The sequence below is a fragment of the Dendrobates tinctorius genome, unplaced genomic scaffold, assembly GCF_039654945.1.
Source record: "Dendrobates tinctorius isolate UK_male_01 unplaced genomic scaffold, ASM3965494v1 ptg000095l, whole genome shotgun sequence".
In the NCBI taxonomy this organism is placed as follows: Eukaryota; Metazoa; Chordata; class Amphibia; order Anura; family Dendrobatidae; genus Dendrobates; species Dendrobates tinctorius.
The window spans coordinates 17,102,108-17,121,136 of record NW_027361763.1 but is presented as its reverse complement, the minus strand read 5'-3'; the positions used below and the strand labels follow the sequence as shown (position 1 = coordinate 17,121,136).

Genomic DNA, 19,029 nt, shown 5'->3' with positions numbered 1-19,029 from the left:
TCAGCCAATTTCATGGCTCTCTATAGTCCTCGGTGCCTTGTGAGCAGCGCTGGCGGGTCCTGGTGATCCATCGGTAGATGTCGTCTTGGTCTCGTGATGTGGAGGACGGTTTCAGACCAATTCTAATTGAACCCCGAACTTTATTGGGCGATTCACGGATCAAACGCCTGTCGTGGATTTAGCCTTTAACCCCTTAGTGACCACCAGTACGGCTTATTACTGACCTCTCAAGACTAGCGTCCCTCCACCGCGGCAATTCACGGCCAAACAGCGGCCTTAGAGTCTGCCGCCTACAGCGGCCTGCTCAGAAGGTAGAGACATGGAGGTGGGAAAAATACACTTCAAAATTGCAAATATTTGTAAAATTGCTGATATTGTTACAAAATAAAAGCAGAAAATATGGAGACAAATTTACCATTATCATAAAGTACAACGTGTCACGAAAAAACAAAATGGGTCCAACTCCTTGATAGAGATCAGCAGGTTGCCCGGAGACATTGAGCAGCTGCACAGGGGTGCTCTGGACAGGGGTGCTCTGGACAGGGGTGCTCTGGACAGGGGTGCTCTGCATAGGTGTGCTCTGGACTCCTGCGTTCAGACTCCATGCCACCGCCTGGCACCTATACATGGGGCAGTATTACTGACGGGGGGATCCGGGCACTGCGTGCAAACACCATGCCACCGCCTGGCACCTATACATGGGGCAGTATTACTGACGGGGAGATGCCACCTCCTGGCACCTATACATGGGGCGGCATTACTGACGGGGAGATCCGGGCGCTGTGTGCAGACACCATGCCACCGCCTGGCACCTATACATGGGGCGGTATTACTGACGGGGAGATCCGGGCGCTGTGTGCAGACACCATGCCACCGCCTGGCACCTATACATGGGGCGGTATTACTGACGGGGAGATCCGGGCACTGCGTACAGACACCATGCCACCGCCTGGCACCTATACATGGGGCAGCATTACTGATGGGGAGATCTGAGCATTGCGTGCAGACACCATGCCACCGCCTGGCACCTATACATGGGGCGGTATTACTGACGGGGAGATCCGGGCGCTGTGTGTGCAGACACCATGCCTCCGCCTGGCACCTATGCATGGGGCAGTATTACTGACGGGGAGATCCGGGCGCTGCGTGCAGACACCATGCCACCGCCTGGCACCTATACATGGGGCGGTATTACTGACAGGGAGATCCGGGCGCTGCGTGCAGACACCATGCCACCGCCTGGCACCTATACATGGGGCGGTATTACTGACGGGGAGATCCGGGCACTGCGTACAGACACCATGCCACCGCCTGGCACCTATACATGGGGCGGTATTACTGACAGGGGATCCGGGCACTGCGTACAGACACCATACCACCGCCTGGCACCTATACATGGGGCGGTATTACTGACGGGGAGATCTGAGCATTGCGTGCAGACACCATGCCTCCGCCTGGCACCTATACATGGGGCGGTATTACTGACGGGGAGATCCGGGCACTGTGTGCAGACACCATGCCACCGCCTGGCACCTATACATGGGGCAGTATTACTGACGGGGAGATGCCACCGCCTGGCACCTATACATGGGGCGGTATTACTGACGGGGAGATCCGGGCGCTGTGTGCAGACACCATGCCACCGCCTGGCATCTATACATGGGGCGGTATTACTGACGGGGGATCCGGGCACTGTGTACAGACACCATGCCACCGCCTGGCACCTATACATGGGGCGGTATTACTGACGGGGAGATCCGGGCGCTGTGTGCAGACACCATGCCTCCGCCTGGCACCTATACATGGGGCAGTATTACTGACGGGGAGATCCGGGAACTGCGTACAGACACCATGCCACCGCCTGGCACCTATACATGGGGCAGCATTACTGACGGGGAGATGCCACCGCCTGGCACCTATACTTGGGGCAGTATTACTGACGGGGAGATCCGGGCGCTGTGTGTGCAGACACCATGCCACCGCCTGGCACCTATGCATGGGGCAGTATTACTGACGGGGAGATCCGGGCGCTGTGTGTGCAGACACCATGCCACCGCCTGGCACCTATACATGGGGCGGTATTACTGACGGGGGATCCGGGCGCTGTGTGCAGACACCATGCCACCGCCTGGCACCTATACATGGGGCAGTATTACTGATGGGGAGATCCGGGCGCTGTGTGTGCAGACACCATGCCACCGCCTGGCACCTATACATGGGGCGGTATTACTGACGGGGGATCCGGGCGCTGTGTGTGCAGACACCATGCCACCGCCTGGCACCTATGCATGGGGCAGTATTACTGACGGGGAGATCCAGGCGCTGTGTGTGCAGACACCATGCCACCGCCTGGCACCTATACATGGGGCGGTATTACTGACGGGGGATCCGGGCACTGCGTACAGACACCATGCCACCGCCTGGCACCTATACATGGGGCGGTATTACTGACGGGGAGATACGGGCGCTGTGTGCAGACACCATGCCACCGCCTGGCACCTATACATGGGGCAGTATTACTGACGGGGAGATCCGGGTGCTGCCTGGCACCTATACAAATACTGGGATCTTCGGCGATCCATACATCTGGGTGTTAGATTGCACTGTGTTGCTGTAGCGGTACTGAGCTTGTGCGACCAGTTTAATCGCTGTTTGTAGGCACGGTGGTCTCACGTGCTCCGTACCGCTCCCCTCATACATGGACTTGTGCTCCTGTTCTGTCTCTTGGATCCCCAGAGATTTTGCTCTTATCACCTTTCCTGTGTGTTATTTAGGGAGAATCTCTTCAGCTTTGTGTCTCTCCCCATGTGGAAAGAAGTTATAGCTGTGTCCATCCTGACCCTCCTGGTTCATGAATAGAGATACCAGGTCTGCAGTAGAGTCTGACACATGCAGGACAGAGGGATGCAGAGCGTAACCAGTTATAGCACTGTACCTGACCAAGTAATTCTGCTGTGTATCAGGAGGATCAGGATGAGCACAGCTGTCCTGCGCTTTGTGGCTTTATGGCCGGATATAACGTGCTGCTGTTACTGCGAGGAATCCTTACGTCAGGCCGCTCGTGTCTGACCATGCTCCTTATTACCTGTCACAGGACTGTAGTGTGAATTGCGTTGTGAGCAAACAAGTATATTGGTGTCCAGCAGCAATATATGGGGGTAGCCCCAAGTGTCGGGGCCTGGCAGCAGTATATGGGGATAGCCCCAAGTGTCGGGGCCTGGCAGCACTATACTGGGGTAGCCCCATGTGTCTTGTTCTGGCAGCAGTATACAGGGGAAGCACCGTGTGTCTGGGTCCTGCAGCAGTATACATGAGTAGCCCCATGTTTCTGGGTCTGTCAGCAGTATACAGGGGTAGCCCCATGTTTCTGGGTCTGTCAGCAGTATACAGGGGTAGCCCCATGTTTCTGGGTCTGTCAGCGGTATACAGGGGTAGCCCTGTGTGTCTGGCAGCTGTATATGGGGGGTAGCCCCGTGTGTCGAGGTCCATCAGCAGTATATGGGAGTAGCCCGTGCGTCGCAGTCTGGCAGCAGTATATGGGGAATAGCCCGTGCGTCGTGGTCTGGCAGCAGTATAAGGGGGTAGCCCCATGTGTCGGGTCCAGCAGCAGTGTACAGGGGTAAGCCCCTTGTGCATGGGTCTGACAGCAGAAAACAGGGTTAGCCCCATGTGTCGGGGTCCGGAGCAGTATGCAGGGGTAGCCCCATGTGTCGGGGTCCGGAGCAGTATGCGGGGGGGTAGCCCCATGTGTCGCAGTATGTATGCAGGGGTATCCCCATGTGTCGGGGTCCAGAGCAGTATGCGTGGGGTAGCCCCATGTGTCGGGGTCCGGAGCAGTATGTATGCAGGGGTAGCCCCATGTGTCGGGGTCCGGAGCAGTATACTGGGGTAGCCCCATGTGTCGGGGTCCAGAGCAGTATACTGGGGTAGCCCCATGTGTCGGGGTCCAGAGCAGTATACTGGGGTAACCCCATGTGTCGGGGTCCAGAGCAGTATACGGGGGTAGCCCTATGTGTAGGGGTCTGGAGCAGTATGCGGGGTTAGCCCCATGTGTCGGGGTTCAGAGCAGTATACGGGAGTAGCCCTATGTGTAGGGGTCTGGAGCAGTATGCGGGGTTAGCCCCATGTGTCGGGGTTCAGAGCAGTATACGGGAGTAGCCCTATGTGTAGGGGTCTGGAGCAGTATGCGGGGTTAGCCCCATGTGTCGGGGTTCAGAGCAGTATACGGGAGTAGCCCTATGTGTAGGGGTCTGGAGCAGTTTGCGGGGGTAGCCCCATGTGTCGGGGTTCAGAGCAGTATACGGGAGTAGCCCTATGTGTAGGGGTCTGGAGCAGTATACGGGGGTAGCCCTATGTGTCGGGCTCTGGAGCAGTATGCGGAGGTAGCCCCATGTGTCTGGGTCTGCCGGCAGTATATGGAGGTCGCTGTTCGTCCGGAGTTCTTTATCCCTTTACGTATGGTGGAGGATGAGCAGCCTCCTCAGCAGCACAGAGTATTTCAGGATGTGTTGGTGCGGAGTAGTGTGATATGGGCTTTGTGCGCTATGTGGCGGTATTACGCTGCCGGCCTCCCGTTGCTATGTCCGTCCCCCGTATTTAACCCTCCGTCTTGTTTATTTTTCAGCAACTGATCCGGGAGATGCAGCAGATGGCGAGCCGGCCCTTCGCCTCCGTCAACGTCGCACTGGAAACAGACGAGGAGCCGCCTGATCTGATCGGCGGCAGCGTGAAGGTGAGGATGGCGATCTCCATGGTCTCACACCGGACCCACATACACGAGGCGGTAACCTACACTGCCCCACCATGCAGCGCCCCCAGGTTCCCCTCTACCTCCCCATTTACAACATCTCTGCTTGCTGTCAGTAAATGGCAGCATCCCAGTCTACATCCAGTATGGCTGCAGCTCTAATCTCTCACTTCTGATAATTTGTTACAATGTATCTGTGCAGAGTAAGGAGCACAGAGCGCTGGATGCAACTGTATCAAACCCGCTCCTGTGGGACATATTTGGGGCTGTCAGTGAATGTTGCTTTTGTAGAATTGCTGGGAGATTAATGTTGGGGGAGGGGGAACACATATTGAAGGTAGAGGTGGACCACCTGTTGAGTCGGAGGGGGACCACGTGTTGATGCTGAGAGGGGAGTGAAGGGGGGGGTCCTTTGTTGGGAATGATGGGGGGGGGGGTGGACCCCTCTTGGGAACTGGTGCAGGGAAACACAATGAGCGTATACTTACAGGGGGCACTGTATTTCCTTGAGGACAATTCCCGCTGAATCAGGCAATGCACCCTGGGAAAAGTATGTAAATTAGTTCCGGTTGTGGCGGAAGGTTGCTGGCTCTCTGGGGCCACCTATTGACAGTTGCTACATCACCCATTGAGGCGTTGCCAGCGTGTACATGGTGGTTCTCACTCACACTAGGAGCTGGCACTGACGCCGGGGTTGTCTCCTACGTGGTGCAGCGGAGCAGACGGTGCTCTGTCTCTCCATTGATTTCCAATTTCAGTGTTTTTTCCCTTTTTTTAATGAAATCCTTACCTGGGACGTACAGTACAGCAATGATCTCCGGGAGGTCCCATCCCGAAAAGGTGATCTGGGGAACGCGGGGCCAATTACTGCACGCTTTCGCTTGCTCGCAGTCCTCCCCCCACTTGCTCCTCGTCCTCCCCACTGTCGTTCGCTCCCCATCCTCTCCCTGCTCTCGCTTACCGCTCCCCATCTTTCTCGCTCGCCGCTTCCCATCTTTCTCGCTCGCCGCTCCCCATCTTTCTCGCTCGCCGCTCCCCATCTTTCTCGCTCGCCGCTCCCCATCTTTCTCGCTCGCCGCTCCCCATCTTTCTCGCTCGCCGCTCCCCATCTTTCTCGCTCGCTGCTCCCCATCCTTGTCGCTCGCCGCTCCCCATCCTTGTCGCTCGCCACTCCCCATCCTTGTCGCTCGCCGCTCCCCATCCTTGTCGCTCGCCGCTCCCCATCCTTGTCGCTCGCCGCTCCCCATCCTTGTCGCTCGCCGCTCCCCATCCTTGTCGTTCACCACTCCCCATCCTCCCCGCTCTCACTCCCTTCTCGTTCTCCACGCTCTCGCTCACTCCCCATCACTCTCATCGCTCCCTTTCCCCTGCTTGCTCCCCATCCTCCCTGCGCTCGCTCGCTCCCCATCCTCCTCTCGCTTGCTCCCCATACTCCCCCGGCGCTCTCGCTCGCCCCCTGCTCTCACTCGCTCCCCATCCTCGCTGCTCCCCACACTCGCTCACCGCTCCCCATCCTCCCCCCGCTCTCGTTCGCTTCTCATCCTCCCGTCGCTCTCGCTCTTTCCCCTTCCTCCCCCCGCTCTTGCCCAATCCCCATCCTTCACGCTCACACCCCATCCTCCCCCCGCACTCCCTCGCATCTCGTCCTCTCTCGCTCGCTCCCCATCCTCCCCCCTCTCGCTCGCTTCCCATCCTCTCTCGCTCGCTCCTTATCCTCCCCCTGCTCTCGCTCGCTCCTTATCCTCCCCCTGCTCTCGCTCGCTCCTTATCCTCCCCCTGCTCTCGCTCGCTCCTTATCCTCCCCCTGCTCTCGCTCGCTCCTTATCCTCCCCCTGCTCTCGCTCGCTCCTTATCCTCCCCCTGCTCTCGCTCGCTCCTTATCCTCCCCCTGCTCTCGTTCGCTCCTTATCCTCCTCCCCCCGCACTCGCTCCTTATCCTCCTCCCTCTCTCGCTCGCTCCTTATCCTCCACTCGCTCGCTCCCCATCCTTCCCGCTCTCGCTTGCTCCCCTTCCTCCTCTCGCTCGTTCCCCATCCTCCTCTCGCATGCTCCCCATCCTTCCCGCTCTCGCTTGCTCCCCGTGCTTCCTCTGTACCCTTTCTCTTTCTTACATTCTCTGTGGACTCTTCTGTAATGTGGATGTATCTACAGCCTCGTTCTCTTCTCATTACGCTCCATTGAGTAGATACGGCTGCAGCGCCTTCTCACTGACAGTTTTGTGCACTTTTTAGCAGTCTTCTCTTGCGCTACACAATCCTATCTGGAAGACGCAGCGAGTTACACAGCCCGTCTGAGCCGTCATGAGTGACACCCTGAGAATGAATTACGGCATGTGTTGTAATTAGGGCTGCGGCTGATGACATCCTTTATGAGCAGGTCTGATATGCGGACCGTCCCCGTACAGAGACTCGCACTATTTCCACTGCTGCTTCTTTGCTGACTTGAGTTCAATCACTGGAAAAAAAAAAAAAATCAGCTTAAAAAGAAAAATGTTCTGTCTTCTATCTTGTTTTCTTTCTTCCTTCCTTTCATATTTGTCATTAGAGCGGAGACGCTGGGTTGTAGCCTGCGCTCACTTTATTCTGCCGGTGCGAAGCCGCCTGATTGGCTGATAATCAAATACAGAATTCTGCCCCATCAACAAAACCTGCATCGGCAAAAGAAAAAAAAAACACATTTCTGGAGTAAAGCAATTTATATACAATATATCCCACACCTACTCATACAGCACATTTCCCGATGCCTCGCTGAGTGTTCTGTTCTTGCTTTTAAAGTTACTTTTTATTCTGTTAGTGTACAATTTTACCATTTCTTATTAAGGGGGCACAAACTAAAACATGCAAAGGCCTCGAAGGCGGAAAGATGTGTTACAGGAGACATATATTGTCCTCTGGCCTCTGCTAAAGCGCAGGTGCATGCGAAACAGAGAGTGAGGGGCTTAAACAGCTTTGGAAGGCAACTTACTGCAGCAGAAACCTCCCCCCACTGCTGCATTACAGGCAGGGAAAATCTGGTATGGATACAAGTTTAGTTCACAAGGGTCGGTAAACTGATCACTGCGACCTCAAATAATGAAGGTTTTTGTTTTTTTTTCCCATTTGGATTTTTCAGTCTAAAAACCAAACTGTGAGTGCATACTGTTATATTGACAGCGATGACCTCCATGGTGAAAATCTGTAGCAGATATTTACCAGCTGCTGGTTATAAAATCCGTACTTCTGCTAAACTTCTGTGCCACAATGCGGATTCAAATCACATCTATGTGACAGAGACTTTAACAATCTGATGTAAATGGACGTTCCCCCGACATCATCAGAGTCTAGCAAGTCAGATTTCCAGCTCAGTCCTGAAGAACTGATATATGTGAAGTTGGCATCCAAGGATCCTCAAACCCCTCTAGAATTGCTGTGTGTAAAGTTGGCCTCCGAGAAGCTGCACACCCCTCTAGAACTACTATATGTGAACGCCGCCTCCGAGAAACCCCGTGCAATTCTACGCCCTTCTAGAACTGGAATATGTGAAGTTGTCCACCAAGGAGATCCACACTCCTCTACAACTGCTCTAAGTGAAGTCTGCTTCTGAGTAGTCTTGCACACCTTTAGAACTGCTGTATAGGAAGTCAGCCTCCAAGGAGCCCCCCTCACCTCTTGAACTGCTATATGTGAAGTCGACCTACCAGGAGCCACACACCTTTCTAGAACTGCTATATGTGATGTCGATCACCAAGGAGTCCTACACCCCTCCAAAACTGCAATATGTGAAGTCTGCCTCCATGGAGCCACACACCCCTCTAGAACTGCAATATGGAAAGTCTGCCTCCGAGGAGCCTCACACCCCTCTAGAACTGATACATGTGAAGTCTGCCTCCGAGGAGCCACTCACACCTCTAGAACTGCAATATGTAAAGTCTGCTTCTTAGGAGCCACACACCCCTCTAGAACTGCAATATGTAAAGTCTGCCTCCCAGGAGCCACTCACTCACTCTAGAACTGCAATATGTAAAGTCTGCCTCTGAGGAGCCACACACCCCTTTAGAACTGCAATATCTAAAGTCTGCCTCTTAGGAGCCACTAACCCCTCTAGAACTGCTATATGTGAAGTCTGCCTCTGAGGAGCCACACACCCCTCTACAACTGCTATATGTGATGAATGAGTTACTTAATAAAAACAGAACAATATGTGTAGTTGGCCTCAGTAGCCCCACACTCCTCTAGAGCTACCATATGGGAAGTCTGCCTCCAAGGAGTCCCACACAACTCTAGAACTGATACATGTGAAATGAGACCCCGTGGAGCATCACACGCCTCTCATACTGTTATATTGTAAGTAAACCTCCGAGGAGCCTCACACCCCTCTAGAACTGATATATGTGAAGTCGGCCTCTGAGGAGCCTCACACCCCTCTAGTACTTATACATGTGAAGTCTGCCTCTGAGGAGCCACACGCCATTCTAGAATGGCAGTATGGGAAGTCAGCCTCTGAGGTGCCGTATACCCCTCTAGTACTTATACATGCGAAGTCTGCCTCTGAGGAGCCTCACACCCCTCTAGAACTAATACATGTGAAGTCGGCCTCTGAGGAGCCTCACACCCCTCTAGTACTTATACATGTGAAGTATGCCTCTGAGGAGCCACACACCCTTCTAGAATGGCAGTATGGGAAGTCTGCCTCTGAGGAACAACACACCCTTCTAGAACGGCAGTATGGGAAGTCGGCCTCTGATGAGCCTCACACCCCTCTAGAACGGCAGTATGGGAAGTCGGCCTCTGAGGAGCCACATATCCCTCTAGAACTAATACATGTTAAGTCTGCCTCTGAGGAGCCTCACACCCCTCTAGTACTGCATGTGAAGTCGGCCTCTGAGGAGCCACACACCCTTGAACGACAGTACGGGAAGTTGGCCTCTGAGGAGCCTCACACCCTTCTAGAACGGCAGTATGGGAAGTTGGCCTCTGAGGAGCCTCACACCCCTCTAGAACTGATACATGTGAAGTCGGCCTCTGAGGAGCCTCACACCCCTCTAGAACGGCAGTATGGGAAGTCGGCCTCTGAGGAGCCTCACACTCCTCTAGATCTTCCTGACAGAGGTGACCAATATCTTTTTTTCCAGTTTTTTTTCTAGGCTTTTACTTCTATGATGATTATTCAGTTTGGCAAGAAATGTTCCGTTTCCATTATTTTGTTTCTCGTTAATTCATTTTTGGGATTATCGTCCCTTTAATAGGAGAACATTGACAAATAGCTGAACATCTGCAGCTTAAGTGTCGCGAAAAGCCGCCCATAACTTGTAAATCTATACGATGGGAAGATTGAGAGCCCAATAAAGTAATCAGAGTAGCGGAGCTTCTGCTGTTCACGGCCGCGCAGTAAAAACCCAAGACAAATTAGCCAAAATGTGATCTGCTGCGACTGAAAATAAAAAGATCCCTCCAACAATCCCGGCTCCATTTTTACGCTTCTGCTGGGTCATAAAACACTAATTTGCATGACGCTGGATGTTAATTCATTAATAGGATTATGCCGGTGTAATAGAGGACATAAATACCGCCGGCTTTGATTTATCAGCCTGACATTTGCTTTTCCATTAAGCCTCTAAATCGTATAATGGCGCCTGTTGGTTTCTGCCCACACAACAGTGCCGCAATTCATTCACTATTAATTGCTGCGGGCCGGGGGGCTCGATGGAGACAATGGCGGGGTGTACACCCAATGCAGGAGGAAGCACTTTATCATCTGTGGTAGTGTGAGGAAGGCGATTATTGATACTAATGTATCTGTGACCGTCACGCGCTCACAGGGGGTATCCACAGCCGTGACGCACTCACAGGGTGCATCTGCAGTCATGACGCGCTCACAGGGGGTAACCGCAGTCATGACACGCTTACAGGGGATATCTGCAGTCATGACACGCTTACAGGGGGCATCCACAGCTGTGACGCACTCACGGGATATCTGCAGTCATGACGCGCTCACAGGGGATATCTGCAGTCATGACGCGCTCACAGGGGATATCTGCAGTCATGACGCGCTCACAGGGGATATCTGCAGTCATGACACGCTCACAGGGGATATCTGCAGTCATGGCGTGCTCAAAGGGGGTATCTGCAGCTCTTGACGCGCTCACAGGGGATATCTGCAGTCATGAGGCGCTCACAGGGGATATCTGCAGTCATGACACGCTCACAGGGGATATCTGCAGTCATGACACGCTCACAGGGGATATCTGCAGTCATGGCGTGCTCAAAGGGGGTATCTGCAGCTCTTGACGCGCTCACAGGGGATATCTGCAGTCATGACGTGCTCACGGGATATCTGCAGTCATGACACGCTCACAGGAGATATCTGCAGTCATGACGCGCTCACAGGGGATATGTGCAGTCTTGACGCACTCACAGGGGATATCTGCAGTCATGACGTGCTCACAGGGTGCATCTGCAGTCATGACGCACTCACAGGGGGCATCTGCAGCCATGACGCTCTCACGGGGTATTTGCAGTCAAGACACGCTAACGGGGTATCTGCAGTCATGACGCGCTCACAGGGGGTATCTGCAGTCATGAAGCGCTCACAGGGGGTATCTGCAGTCATGACGCGCTCACGGGATATCTGTAGTCATGACGCGCTCACAGGGGATATCTGTAGTCATGACGCACTCACAGGGGATATCTGCAGTCATGACACGCTCACGGTATATCTGCAGTCATGACACGCTCACAGGGGATATCTGCAGTCATGACACGCTCACAGGGGATATCTGCAGTCATGACACGCTCACAGGGGATATCTGCAGTCATGACACGCTCACAGGGGATATCTGCAGTCATGACACGCTCACAGGGGATATCTGCAGTCATGACGCGCTCACAGGGGATATCTGCAGTCAAGACACGCTTACAGGGGATATCTGCAGTCATGACGCACTCACGGGATATCTGCAGTCATGATGCACTCACAGAGGATATCTGCAGTCATGACGCAATCACAGAGGATATCTGCAGTCATGACACGCTTACAGGGGATATCTGCAGTCATGACGCACTCACAGGGGATATCTGCAGTCATGACACACTCACAGGGGATATCTGCAGTCATGACGCACTCACAGAGGATATCTGCAGTCATGACGCAATCACAGGGGGTATTTATAGCTGTGACACTCTCACGGGGTATTTGTAGCCCTGGCTTTCTCATAGAGGGGCATCTGCAGCCGTGGCACGCTCATAGAGGGGCATCTGCAGCTGTGGCGCTCTCATAGAGGGGCATCTGCAGCCATGGCGCTCTCATAGAGGGGCATCTGCAGCCATGGCGCTCTCATAGAGGGGCATCTGCAGCCGTGGCGCTCTCATAGAGGGGCATCTGCAGCCGTGGCGCTCTCATAGAGGGGCATCTGCAGCCGTGGCGCTCTCATAGAGGGGAAACTGCAGCCATGGCACGCTCAAAAGGGGTATCTGCAGTCATGATGCGCTCACAGGGGATATCTGCAGTCATGACACGCTCACAGGGGGTATCTGCAGTCATGACGCGCTCACAGGGGGTATCTGCAGCTCTTGACGCACTCACAGGGGGTATCTGCAGCTCTTGACGCGCTCACAGGGGGTATCTGCAGCTCTTGACGCGCTCACGGGGTATCTGCAGTCATGACGCTCTCACAGGGGGTATCTGCAGCTCTTGACGCACTCACAGGGGGTATCTGCAGCTCTTGACGCACTCACAGGGGGTATCTGCAGCTCTTGACGCACTCACAGGGTATTTATAGCTGTGACGCTCTCACAGGGTATCTGCAGCCGTGGCTTTCTCATAGAGGGGCATCTGCAGCTGTGACGCGCTCTCATAGAGGGGCATCTGTAGCTGTGACGCGCTCTCATAGAGGGGCATCTGCAGCCGTGGCTTTCTCATAGAGGGGCATCTGCAGCCGTGGCGCGCTCATAGAGGGGCATCTGCAGCCGTGGCGCGCTCATAGAGGGGCATCTGCAGCCGTGGCGTGCTCAGAGGGGCATCTGCAGCCGTGGTGCGCTCATAGAGGGGCATCTGCAGCCGTGGCTTTCTCATAGAGGGGCATCTGCAGCCGTGGCTTTCTCATAGAGGGGCATCAGCAGCCGTGGCTTTCTCATAGAGGGGCATCTGCAGCCGTGGCTTTCTCATAGAGGGGCATCTGCAGCCGTGGCGTGCTCAGAGGGGCATCTGCAGCCGTGGTGCGCTCATAGAGGGGCATCTGCAGCCGTGGCTTTCTCATAGAGGGGCATCTGCAGCCGTGGCTTTCTCATAGAGGGGCATCTGCAGCCATGGCGTGCTCATAGAGGGGCATCTGCAGCCGTGGCTTTCTCATAGAGGGGCATCTGCAGCCGTGGCTTTCTCATAGAGGGGCATCTGCAGCCGTGGCTTTCTCATAGAGGGGCATCTGCAGCCGTGGCTTTCTCATAGAGGGGCATCTGCAGCCGTGGCTTTCTCATAGAGGGGCATCTGCAGCCGTGGCTTTCTCATAGAGGGGCATCTGCAGCCGTGGCGCGCTCATAGAGGGGCATCTGCAGCCGTGGCTTTCTCATAGAGGGGCATCTGCAGCTGTGGCTTTCTCATAGAGGGGCATCTGCAGCCGTGGCGTGCTCATAGAGGGGCATCTGCAGCCGTGGCTTTCTCATAGAGGGGCATCTGCAGCCGTGGCTTTCTCATAGAGGGGCATCTGCAGCCGTGGCGCGCTCATAGAGGGGCATCTGCAGCCGTGGCGCTCTCATAGAGGGGCATCTGCAGCTGTGGCGTGCTCATAGAGGGGCATCTGCAGCCGTGGCGTGCTCATAGAGGGGCATCTGCAGCCGTGGCTTTCTCATAGAGGGACATCTGCAGCCGTGGCTTTCTCATAGAGGGGCATCTGCAGCCGTGGCGCGCTCATAGAGGGGCATCTGCAGCCGTGGCGCTCTCATAGAGGGGCATCTGCAGCCGTGGCGCGCTCATAGAGGGGCATCTGCAGCTGTGGCTTTCTCATAGAGGGGCATCTGCAGCCGTGGCGCGCTCACAGGGGGCATTTGTTATGTAAAACACAATGGACAGTCTGTTACCTTGTATCTCTGCCAACTCTGGACCCTGCAGCAGAGCACAGTAGGGTTTGTTACACTTGTATCCACTCTACAGCGCCCCCCCCCCCCCCCCCCCCCCCCCTGGACTCCATTCAGCTTTATGTACCTGCACTGATACATTGTATCAATGTAATGTCCCACCAGTCTCACAGAGGTGACCTTGATTTTGGAGGTTTGTTAATCTGCAGACCAGAATGTGTCACATTCACTGACAGCAATCATCTCGTGGAGGCAGCGGCGATGTGACCGCGCTACAGCTTCATTTCACCATGGGTCCATTATCTCCACAGGGGGCAGTGTCCTGACTGCAGGCCGCACGGATATAGCATTGACTATTTCTCCTCTGCTTCTCCTCAGACCGTTCCAAAGCCGATCGCCCTGGAGCCATGCTGTGGGAACAAAGCCGCGGTCCTCTCTATATTTGTGCGGCTGCCACGTGGCTTAGGCGGCATCCCACCCCCAGGACAGTCTGGTAAGTCAGCAATCGGAGAACGGCCGTCACTAACTGCTGTGCTGGGAAACTATGCTGACACACAGTGCACAGTGACTGCACCAGCAGAATAGTGAGTGCAGCTCTAGGGTATAATACAGGATGTAACTCAGGATCAGTAATGTATGTACACAGTGACTGCACCTGCAGAATAGTGAGTGCAGCTCTGGAGTATAATACAGGATGTAACTCAGGATCAGTAATGTAATGTACACAGTGACTGCACCTGCAGAATAGTGAGTGCAGCTCTAGGGTATAATACAGGATGTAACTCAGGATCAGTAATGTATGTATACAGTGACTGCACCTGCAGAATAGTGAGTGCAGCTCTGGAGTATAATACAGGATGTAACTCAGGATCAGTAATGTATGTACACAGTGACTGCACCAGCAGAATAGTGAGTGCAGCTCTGGAGTATAATACAGGATGTAACTCAGGATCAGTAATGTATGTACACAGTGACTGCACCAGCAGAATAGTGAGTGCAGCTCTGGGGTATAATACAGGATGTAACTCAGGATCAGTAATGTATGTACACAGTGACTGCACCAGCAGAATAGTGAGTGCAGCTCTGGAGTAGAATACAGGATGTAACTCAGGATCAGTAATGTATGTACACAGTGACTGCACCAGCAGAATAGTGAGTGTAGCTCTGGAGTATAATACAGGATGTAACTCAGGATCAGTAATGTAATGTATGTACACAGTGACTGCACCAGCAGAATAGTGAGTGCAGCTCTGGAGTATAATACAGGATGTAACTCAGGATCAGTAATGTAATGTATGTACACAGTGACTGCACCAGCAGAATAGTGAGTGCAGCTTTGGGGGATAATACAGGAGGTAACTCAGGATCAGTAATGTAATGTATGTACACAGTGACTGCACCAGCAGAATAGTGAGTGCAGCTCTGGAGTATAATACAAGATGTAACTCAGGATCAGTAATGTAATGTATGTACACAGTGACTGCACCAGCAGAATAGTGAGTGCAGCTCTGGAGTATAATACAGGATGTAACTCAGGATCAGTAATGTAATGTATGTACACAGTGACTGCACCAGCAGAATAGTGAGTGCAGCTCTGGGGTATAATACAGGATGTAACTCAGGATCAGTAATGTAATGTATGTACACAGTGACTGCACCAGCAGAATAGTGAGTGCAGCTCTGGAGTATAATACAGGATGTAACTCAGGATCAGTAATGTATGTACACAGTAACTGCACCAGCAGAATAGTGAGTGCAGCTCTGGGGTATAATACAGGATGTAACTCCGGATCAGTAATGTATGTACACAGTAACTGCACCAGCAGAATAGTGAGTGCAGCTTTGGAGTATAATACAGGAGGTAACGCAGGATCAGTAATGTAATGTATGTACACAGTGACTGCACCAGCAGAATAGTGAGTGCAGCTCTGGGGTATAATACAGGAGGTAACTCAGGATCAGTAATGTAATGTATGTACACAGTGACTGCACCAGCAGAATAGTGAGTGCAGCTCTGGGGTATAATACAGGATGTAACTCAGGATCAGTAATGTATGTACACAGTGACTGCACCAGCAGAATAGTGAGTGCAGCTCTGGAGTATAATACAGGATGTAACTCAGGATCAGTAATGTAATGTATGTACACAGTGACTGCACCAGCAGAATAGTGAGTGCAGCTCTGGGGTATAATACAGGAGGTAACTCAGGATCAGTAAAGTAATGTATGTACACAGTGACTGCACCAGCAGAATAGTGAGTGCAGCTCTGGGGTATAATACAGGATGTAACTCAGGATCAGTAATGTAATGTATGTACACAGTGACTGCACCAGCAGAATAGTGAGTGCAGCTCTGGAGTATAATACAGGATGTAACTCAGGATCAGTAATGTATATACACAGTGACTGCACCAGCAGAATAGTGAGTGCAGCTCTGGGGTATAATACAGGAGGTAACTCAGGATCAGTAATGTAATGTATGTACACAGTGACTGCACCAGCAGAATAGTGAGTGCAGCTCTGGGGTATAATACAGGATGTAACTCAGGATCAGTAATGTAATGTATGTACACAGTGACTGCACCAGCAGAATAGTGAGTGCAGCTCTGGAGTATAATACAGGATGTAACTCAGGATCAGTAATGTATGTACACAGTGACTGCAACAGCAGAATAGTGAGTGCAGCTCTGGGGTATAATACAGGATGTAACTCAGGATCAGTAATGTATGTACACAGTGACTGCACCAGCAGAGTAGTGAGTGCAGCTCTGGGGTATAATACAGGATGTAACTCAGGATCAGTAATGTATGTACACAGTGACTGCACCAGCAGAGTAGTGAGTGCAGCTCTGGAGTATAATACAGGATGTAACTCAGGATCAGTGATGTAATGTATGTACACAGTGACTGCACCAGCAGAATTGTGAGTGCAGCTCTGGAGTATAATACAGGATGTAACTCAGGATCAGTAATGTAATGTATGTACACAGTAACTGCACCAGCAGAATAGTGAGTGCAGCTCTGGAGTATAATACAGGAGGTAACTCAGGATCAGTAATGTAATGTATGTACACTGTGACTGCACCAGCAGAATAGTGAGTGCAGCTCTGGAGTATAATACAGGATGTAACTCAGGATCAGTAATGTAATGTATGTACACTGTGACTGCACCAGCAGAATAGTGAGTGCAGCTCTGGAGTATAATACAGGAGGTAACTCAGGATCAGTAATGTAATGTATGTACACTGTGACTGCACCAGCAGAATAGTGAGTGCAGCTCTGGAGTATAATACAGGAGGTAACTCAGGATCAGTAATGTAATGTATGTACACAGTGACTGCACCAGCAGAATAGTGAGTGCAGCTCTGGGGTATAATACAGGATGTAACTCAGGATCAGTAATGTAATGTATGTACACAGTGACCCTGCCAGCAGAATAGTGAGTGCAGTAGTTCTTGTCTTAGCAGTGTCTTATTCCTCCACCGCAGGTTTAGCCGTGGCCAGCGCTTTGGTGGATATCTCACAGCAGATGCCATTAGCGTACAAAGAGAAATCGGGAGCAGCGCGAAACCGTAAGCACCAGCCGCCCGCACAGCCCGGCACCTGCATTTGACGTTGGACTTGCACAGTTTAGGAGATGTGAACATTGATAATGCTGGAGGAATCGCAGGTCTACCATGGAGAGACTCGGGAGGGGGCGCACGGATTCCCGCTGTGTCGCCGGCCTCTCCCCACATCCGCATGGTTCTGTTCACTCTTCCCGGAGGATTTCTTTCTACTGAAATTCAAACTTTTCTTTTTTTCTCTTTTGTTTCCTGACAAGAACTGGAAGACGAGGCAGAATAATGCTTAAGTTATTTTCACTACAGTGAGACTTGCTGCAGCCGACGCTCAGGGTCCGGGTCCGTCATTTCTATAAATTCCTCCATATTAATATATATTTTTCTTTCCCTGTAACGACCTAGGAGTAAACAGTTTATGATTCCCAGCTACTTTTTAAAGAGACATTCCCCTGGGAAAAAATAAAAACAATGTCTGGAGCGACTTCAGGGGATGATTGAGGAATTGTTTACGTGGAGCCTTGATGGTGAACACCAATATGACCGGTCTACCCAAATGGGGTTCACCGGCACTCTACGGGCACCGACCAATGCCAATCTCGGTACCAGCAGAACTTCCGTCCGAGCACTGAGCGGGCATGGCTGATTTATGTATACTTTGCCTAATTTAATAAGACATTTTTAGGTGCTGGATTAGGAGGTCCGGGGAACATTACCGCGTAGGGGGGATGACTGTGAACCCTTCAGATTCAGCACTTGTATCGACGTGCAAACTTATAAGCACACGTTCTTCCTGCGAACAACAAACGTTGGGGCGGTTGCTGTTTTGGTTAACCTCCCAGGTGACGGTCGGGACTTATTCGCGGGTGATGATGGAGGTGGAGCTAGTATTCATGAAGAACGTCGTAGTGTTAAAGCCGCACCTTCATTATTTCACTCATGTCCGCAGCCTTCCAGTAATGGACTTTGCTACCAAAAGCAATAGCTCTCACCCCCACCCCGCCAGAGGATATGTGTATATCTGTACAGATTAGAAAAAAAATAATAGGGTGTCAATGACAAGGTGCTAACTTCAATGACACTTTGCTTTCCCTCAATATATATTTATTTTTGTGCTCGTTGGATTCGGTGAAGCCGCGCTCGCTCTCCCACCCCCCTCCAGGCTGCTTTCGGGGGTCGTGATGGGGGAATGTAAAACACAGAAAGAATCGTTCAAAAAATTTAAAAAAAAACTCGCCCATTTAGGCTGGAAAAGAAAACAAAAGCTTCTAAAATAACATGTCCAAATCCTTTTAAAAAAAAAATGTCACGGTTGTATCGCACGTAGTCATTAAAATTTAATTATTTTGTACATGTTTTACTGTCTTTAAGAAAAAACAAAACAAAGATGGACCTATACGATGTGTACAGTGTTTTAGTATGGGATATGTGGCTCTGCTTGGCTCGAAACAAACGCAATGGTCAGTGGTGACGTCTTTTACACAGACGGGTAAATGATCCAGGGCTGATCCATGATACACGTTATGGTCAAATATGACATTGGTCGTTAAAGGGGTTTTCTGGGCTAAATGGTCTGTCTGTCACTATGAGTTCCCAAAACACCATCTTATGTTATATTTTTGTTTTTTTTAGCTCCTCTTAAGCCTCCACAGCTGTGGTTGTTATTTATTTGTTT

The 19,029-nt window shown here is 52.1% G+C and overlaps 1 protein-coding gene across 1 annotated transcript in view; it reads left to right on the top strand.

Moving 5' to 3' along the window:
• ATRN (attractin) overlaps window positions 1-18,705 on the top strand; it is a 145,936-nt gene extending 127,231 nt beyond the window's left edge. Inside the window, exons 27-29 of the mRNA XM_073586755.1 lie at window positions 4,625-4,732; window positions 14,173-14,287; window positions 17,283-18,705. Coding sequence (XP_073442856.1) covers window positions 4,625-4,732; window positions 14,173-14,287; window positions 17,283-17,407 — 348 coding nt within the window. The 3' untranslated portion in view covers window positions 17,408-18,705. The remainder of the gene's footprint in view (window positions 1-4,624; window positions 4,733-14,172; window positions 14,288-17,282) is intronic.
• Window positions 18,706-19,029: the final 324 nt, after the last annotated feature.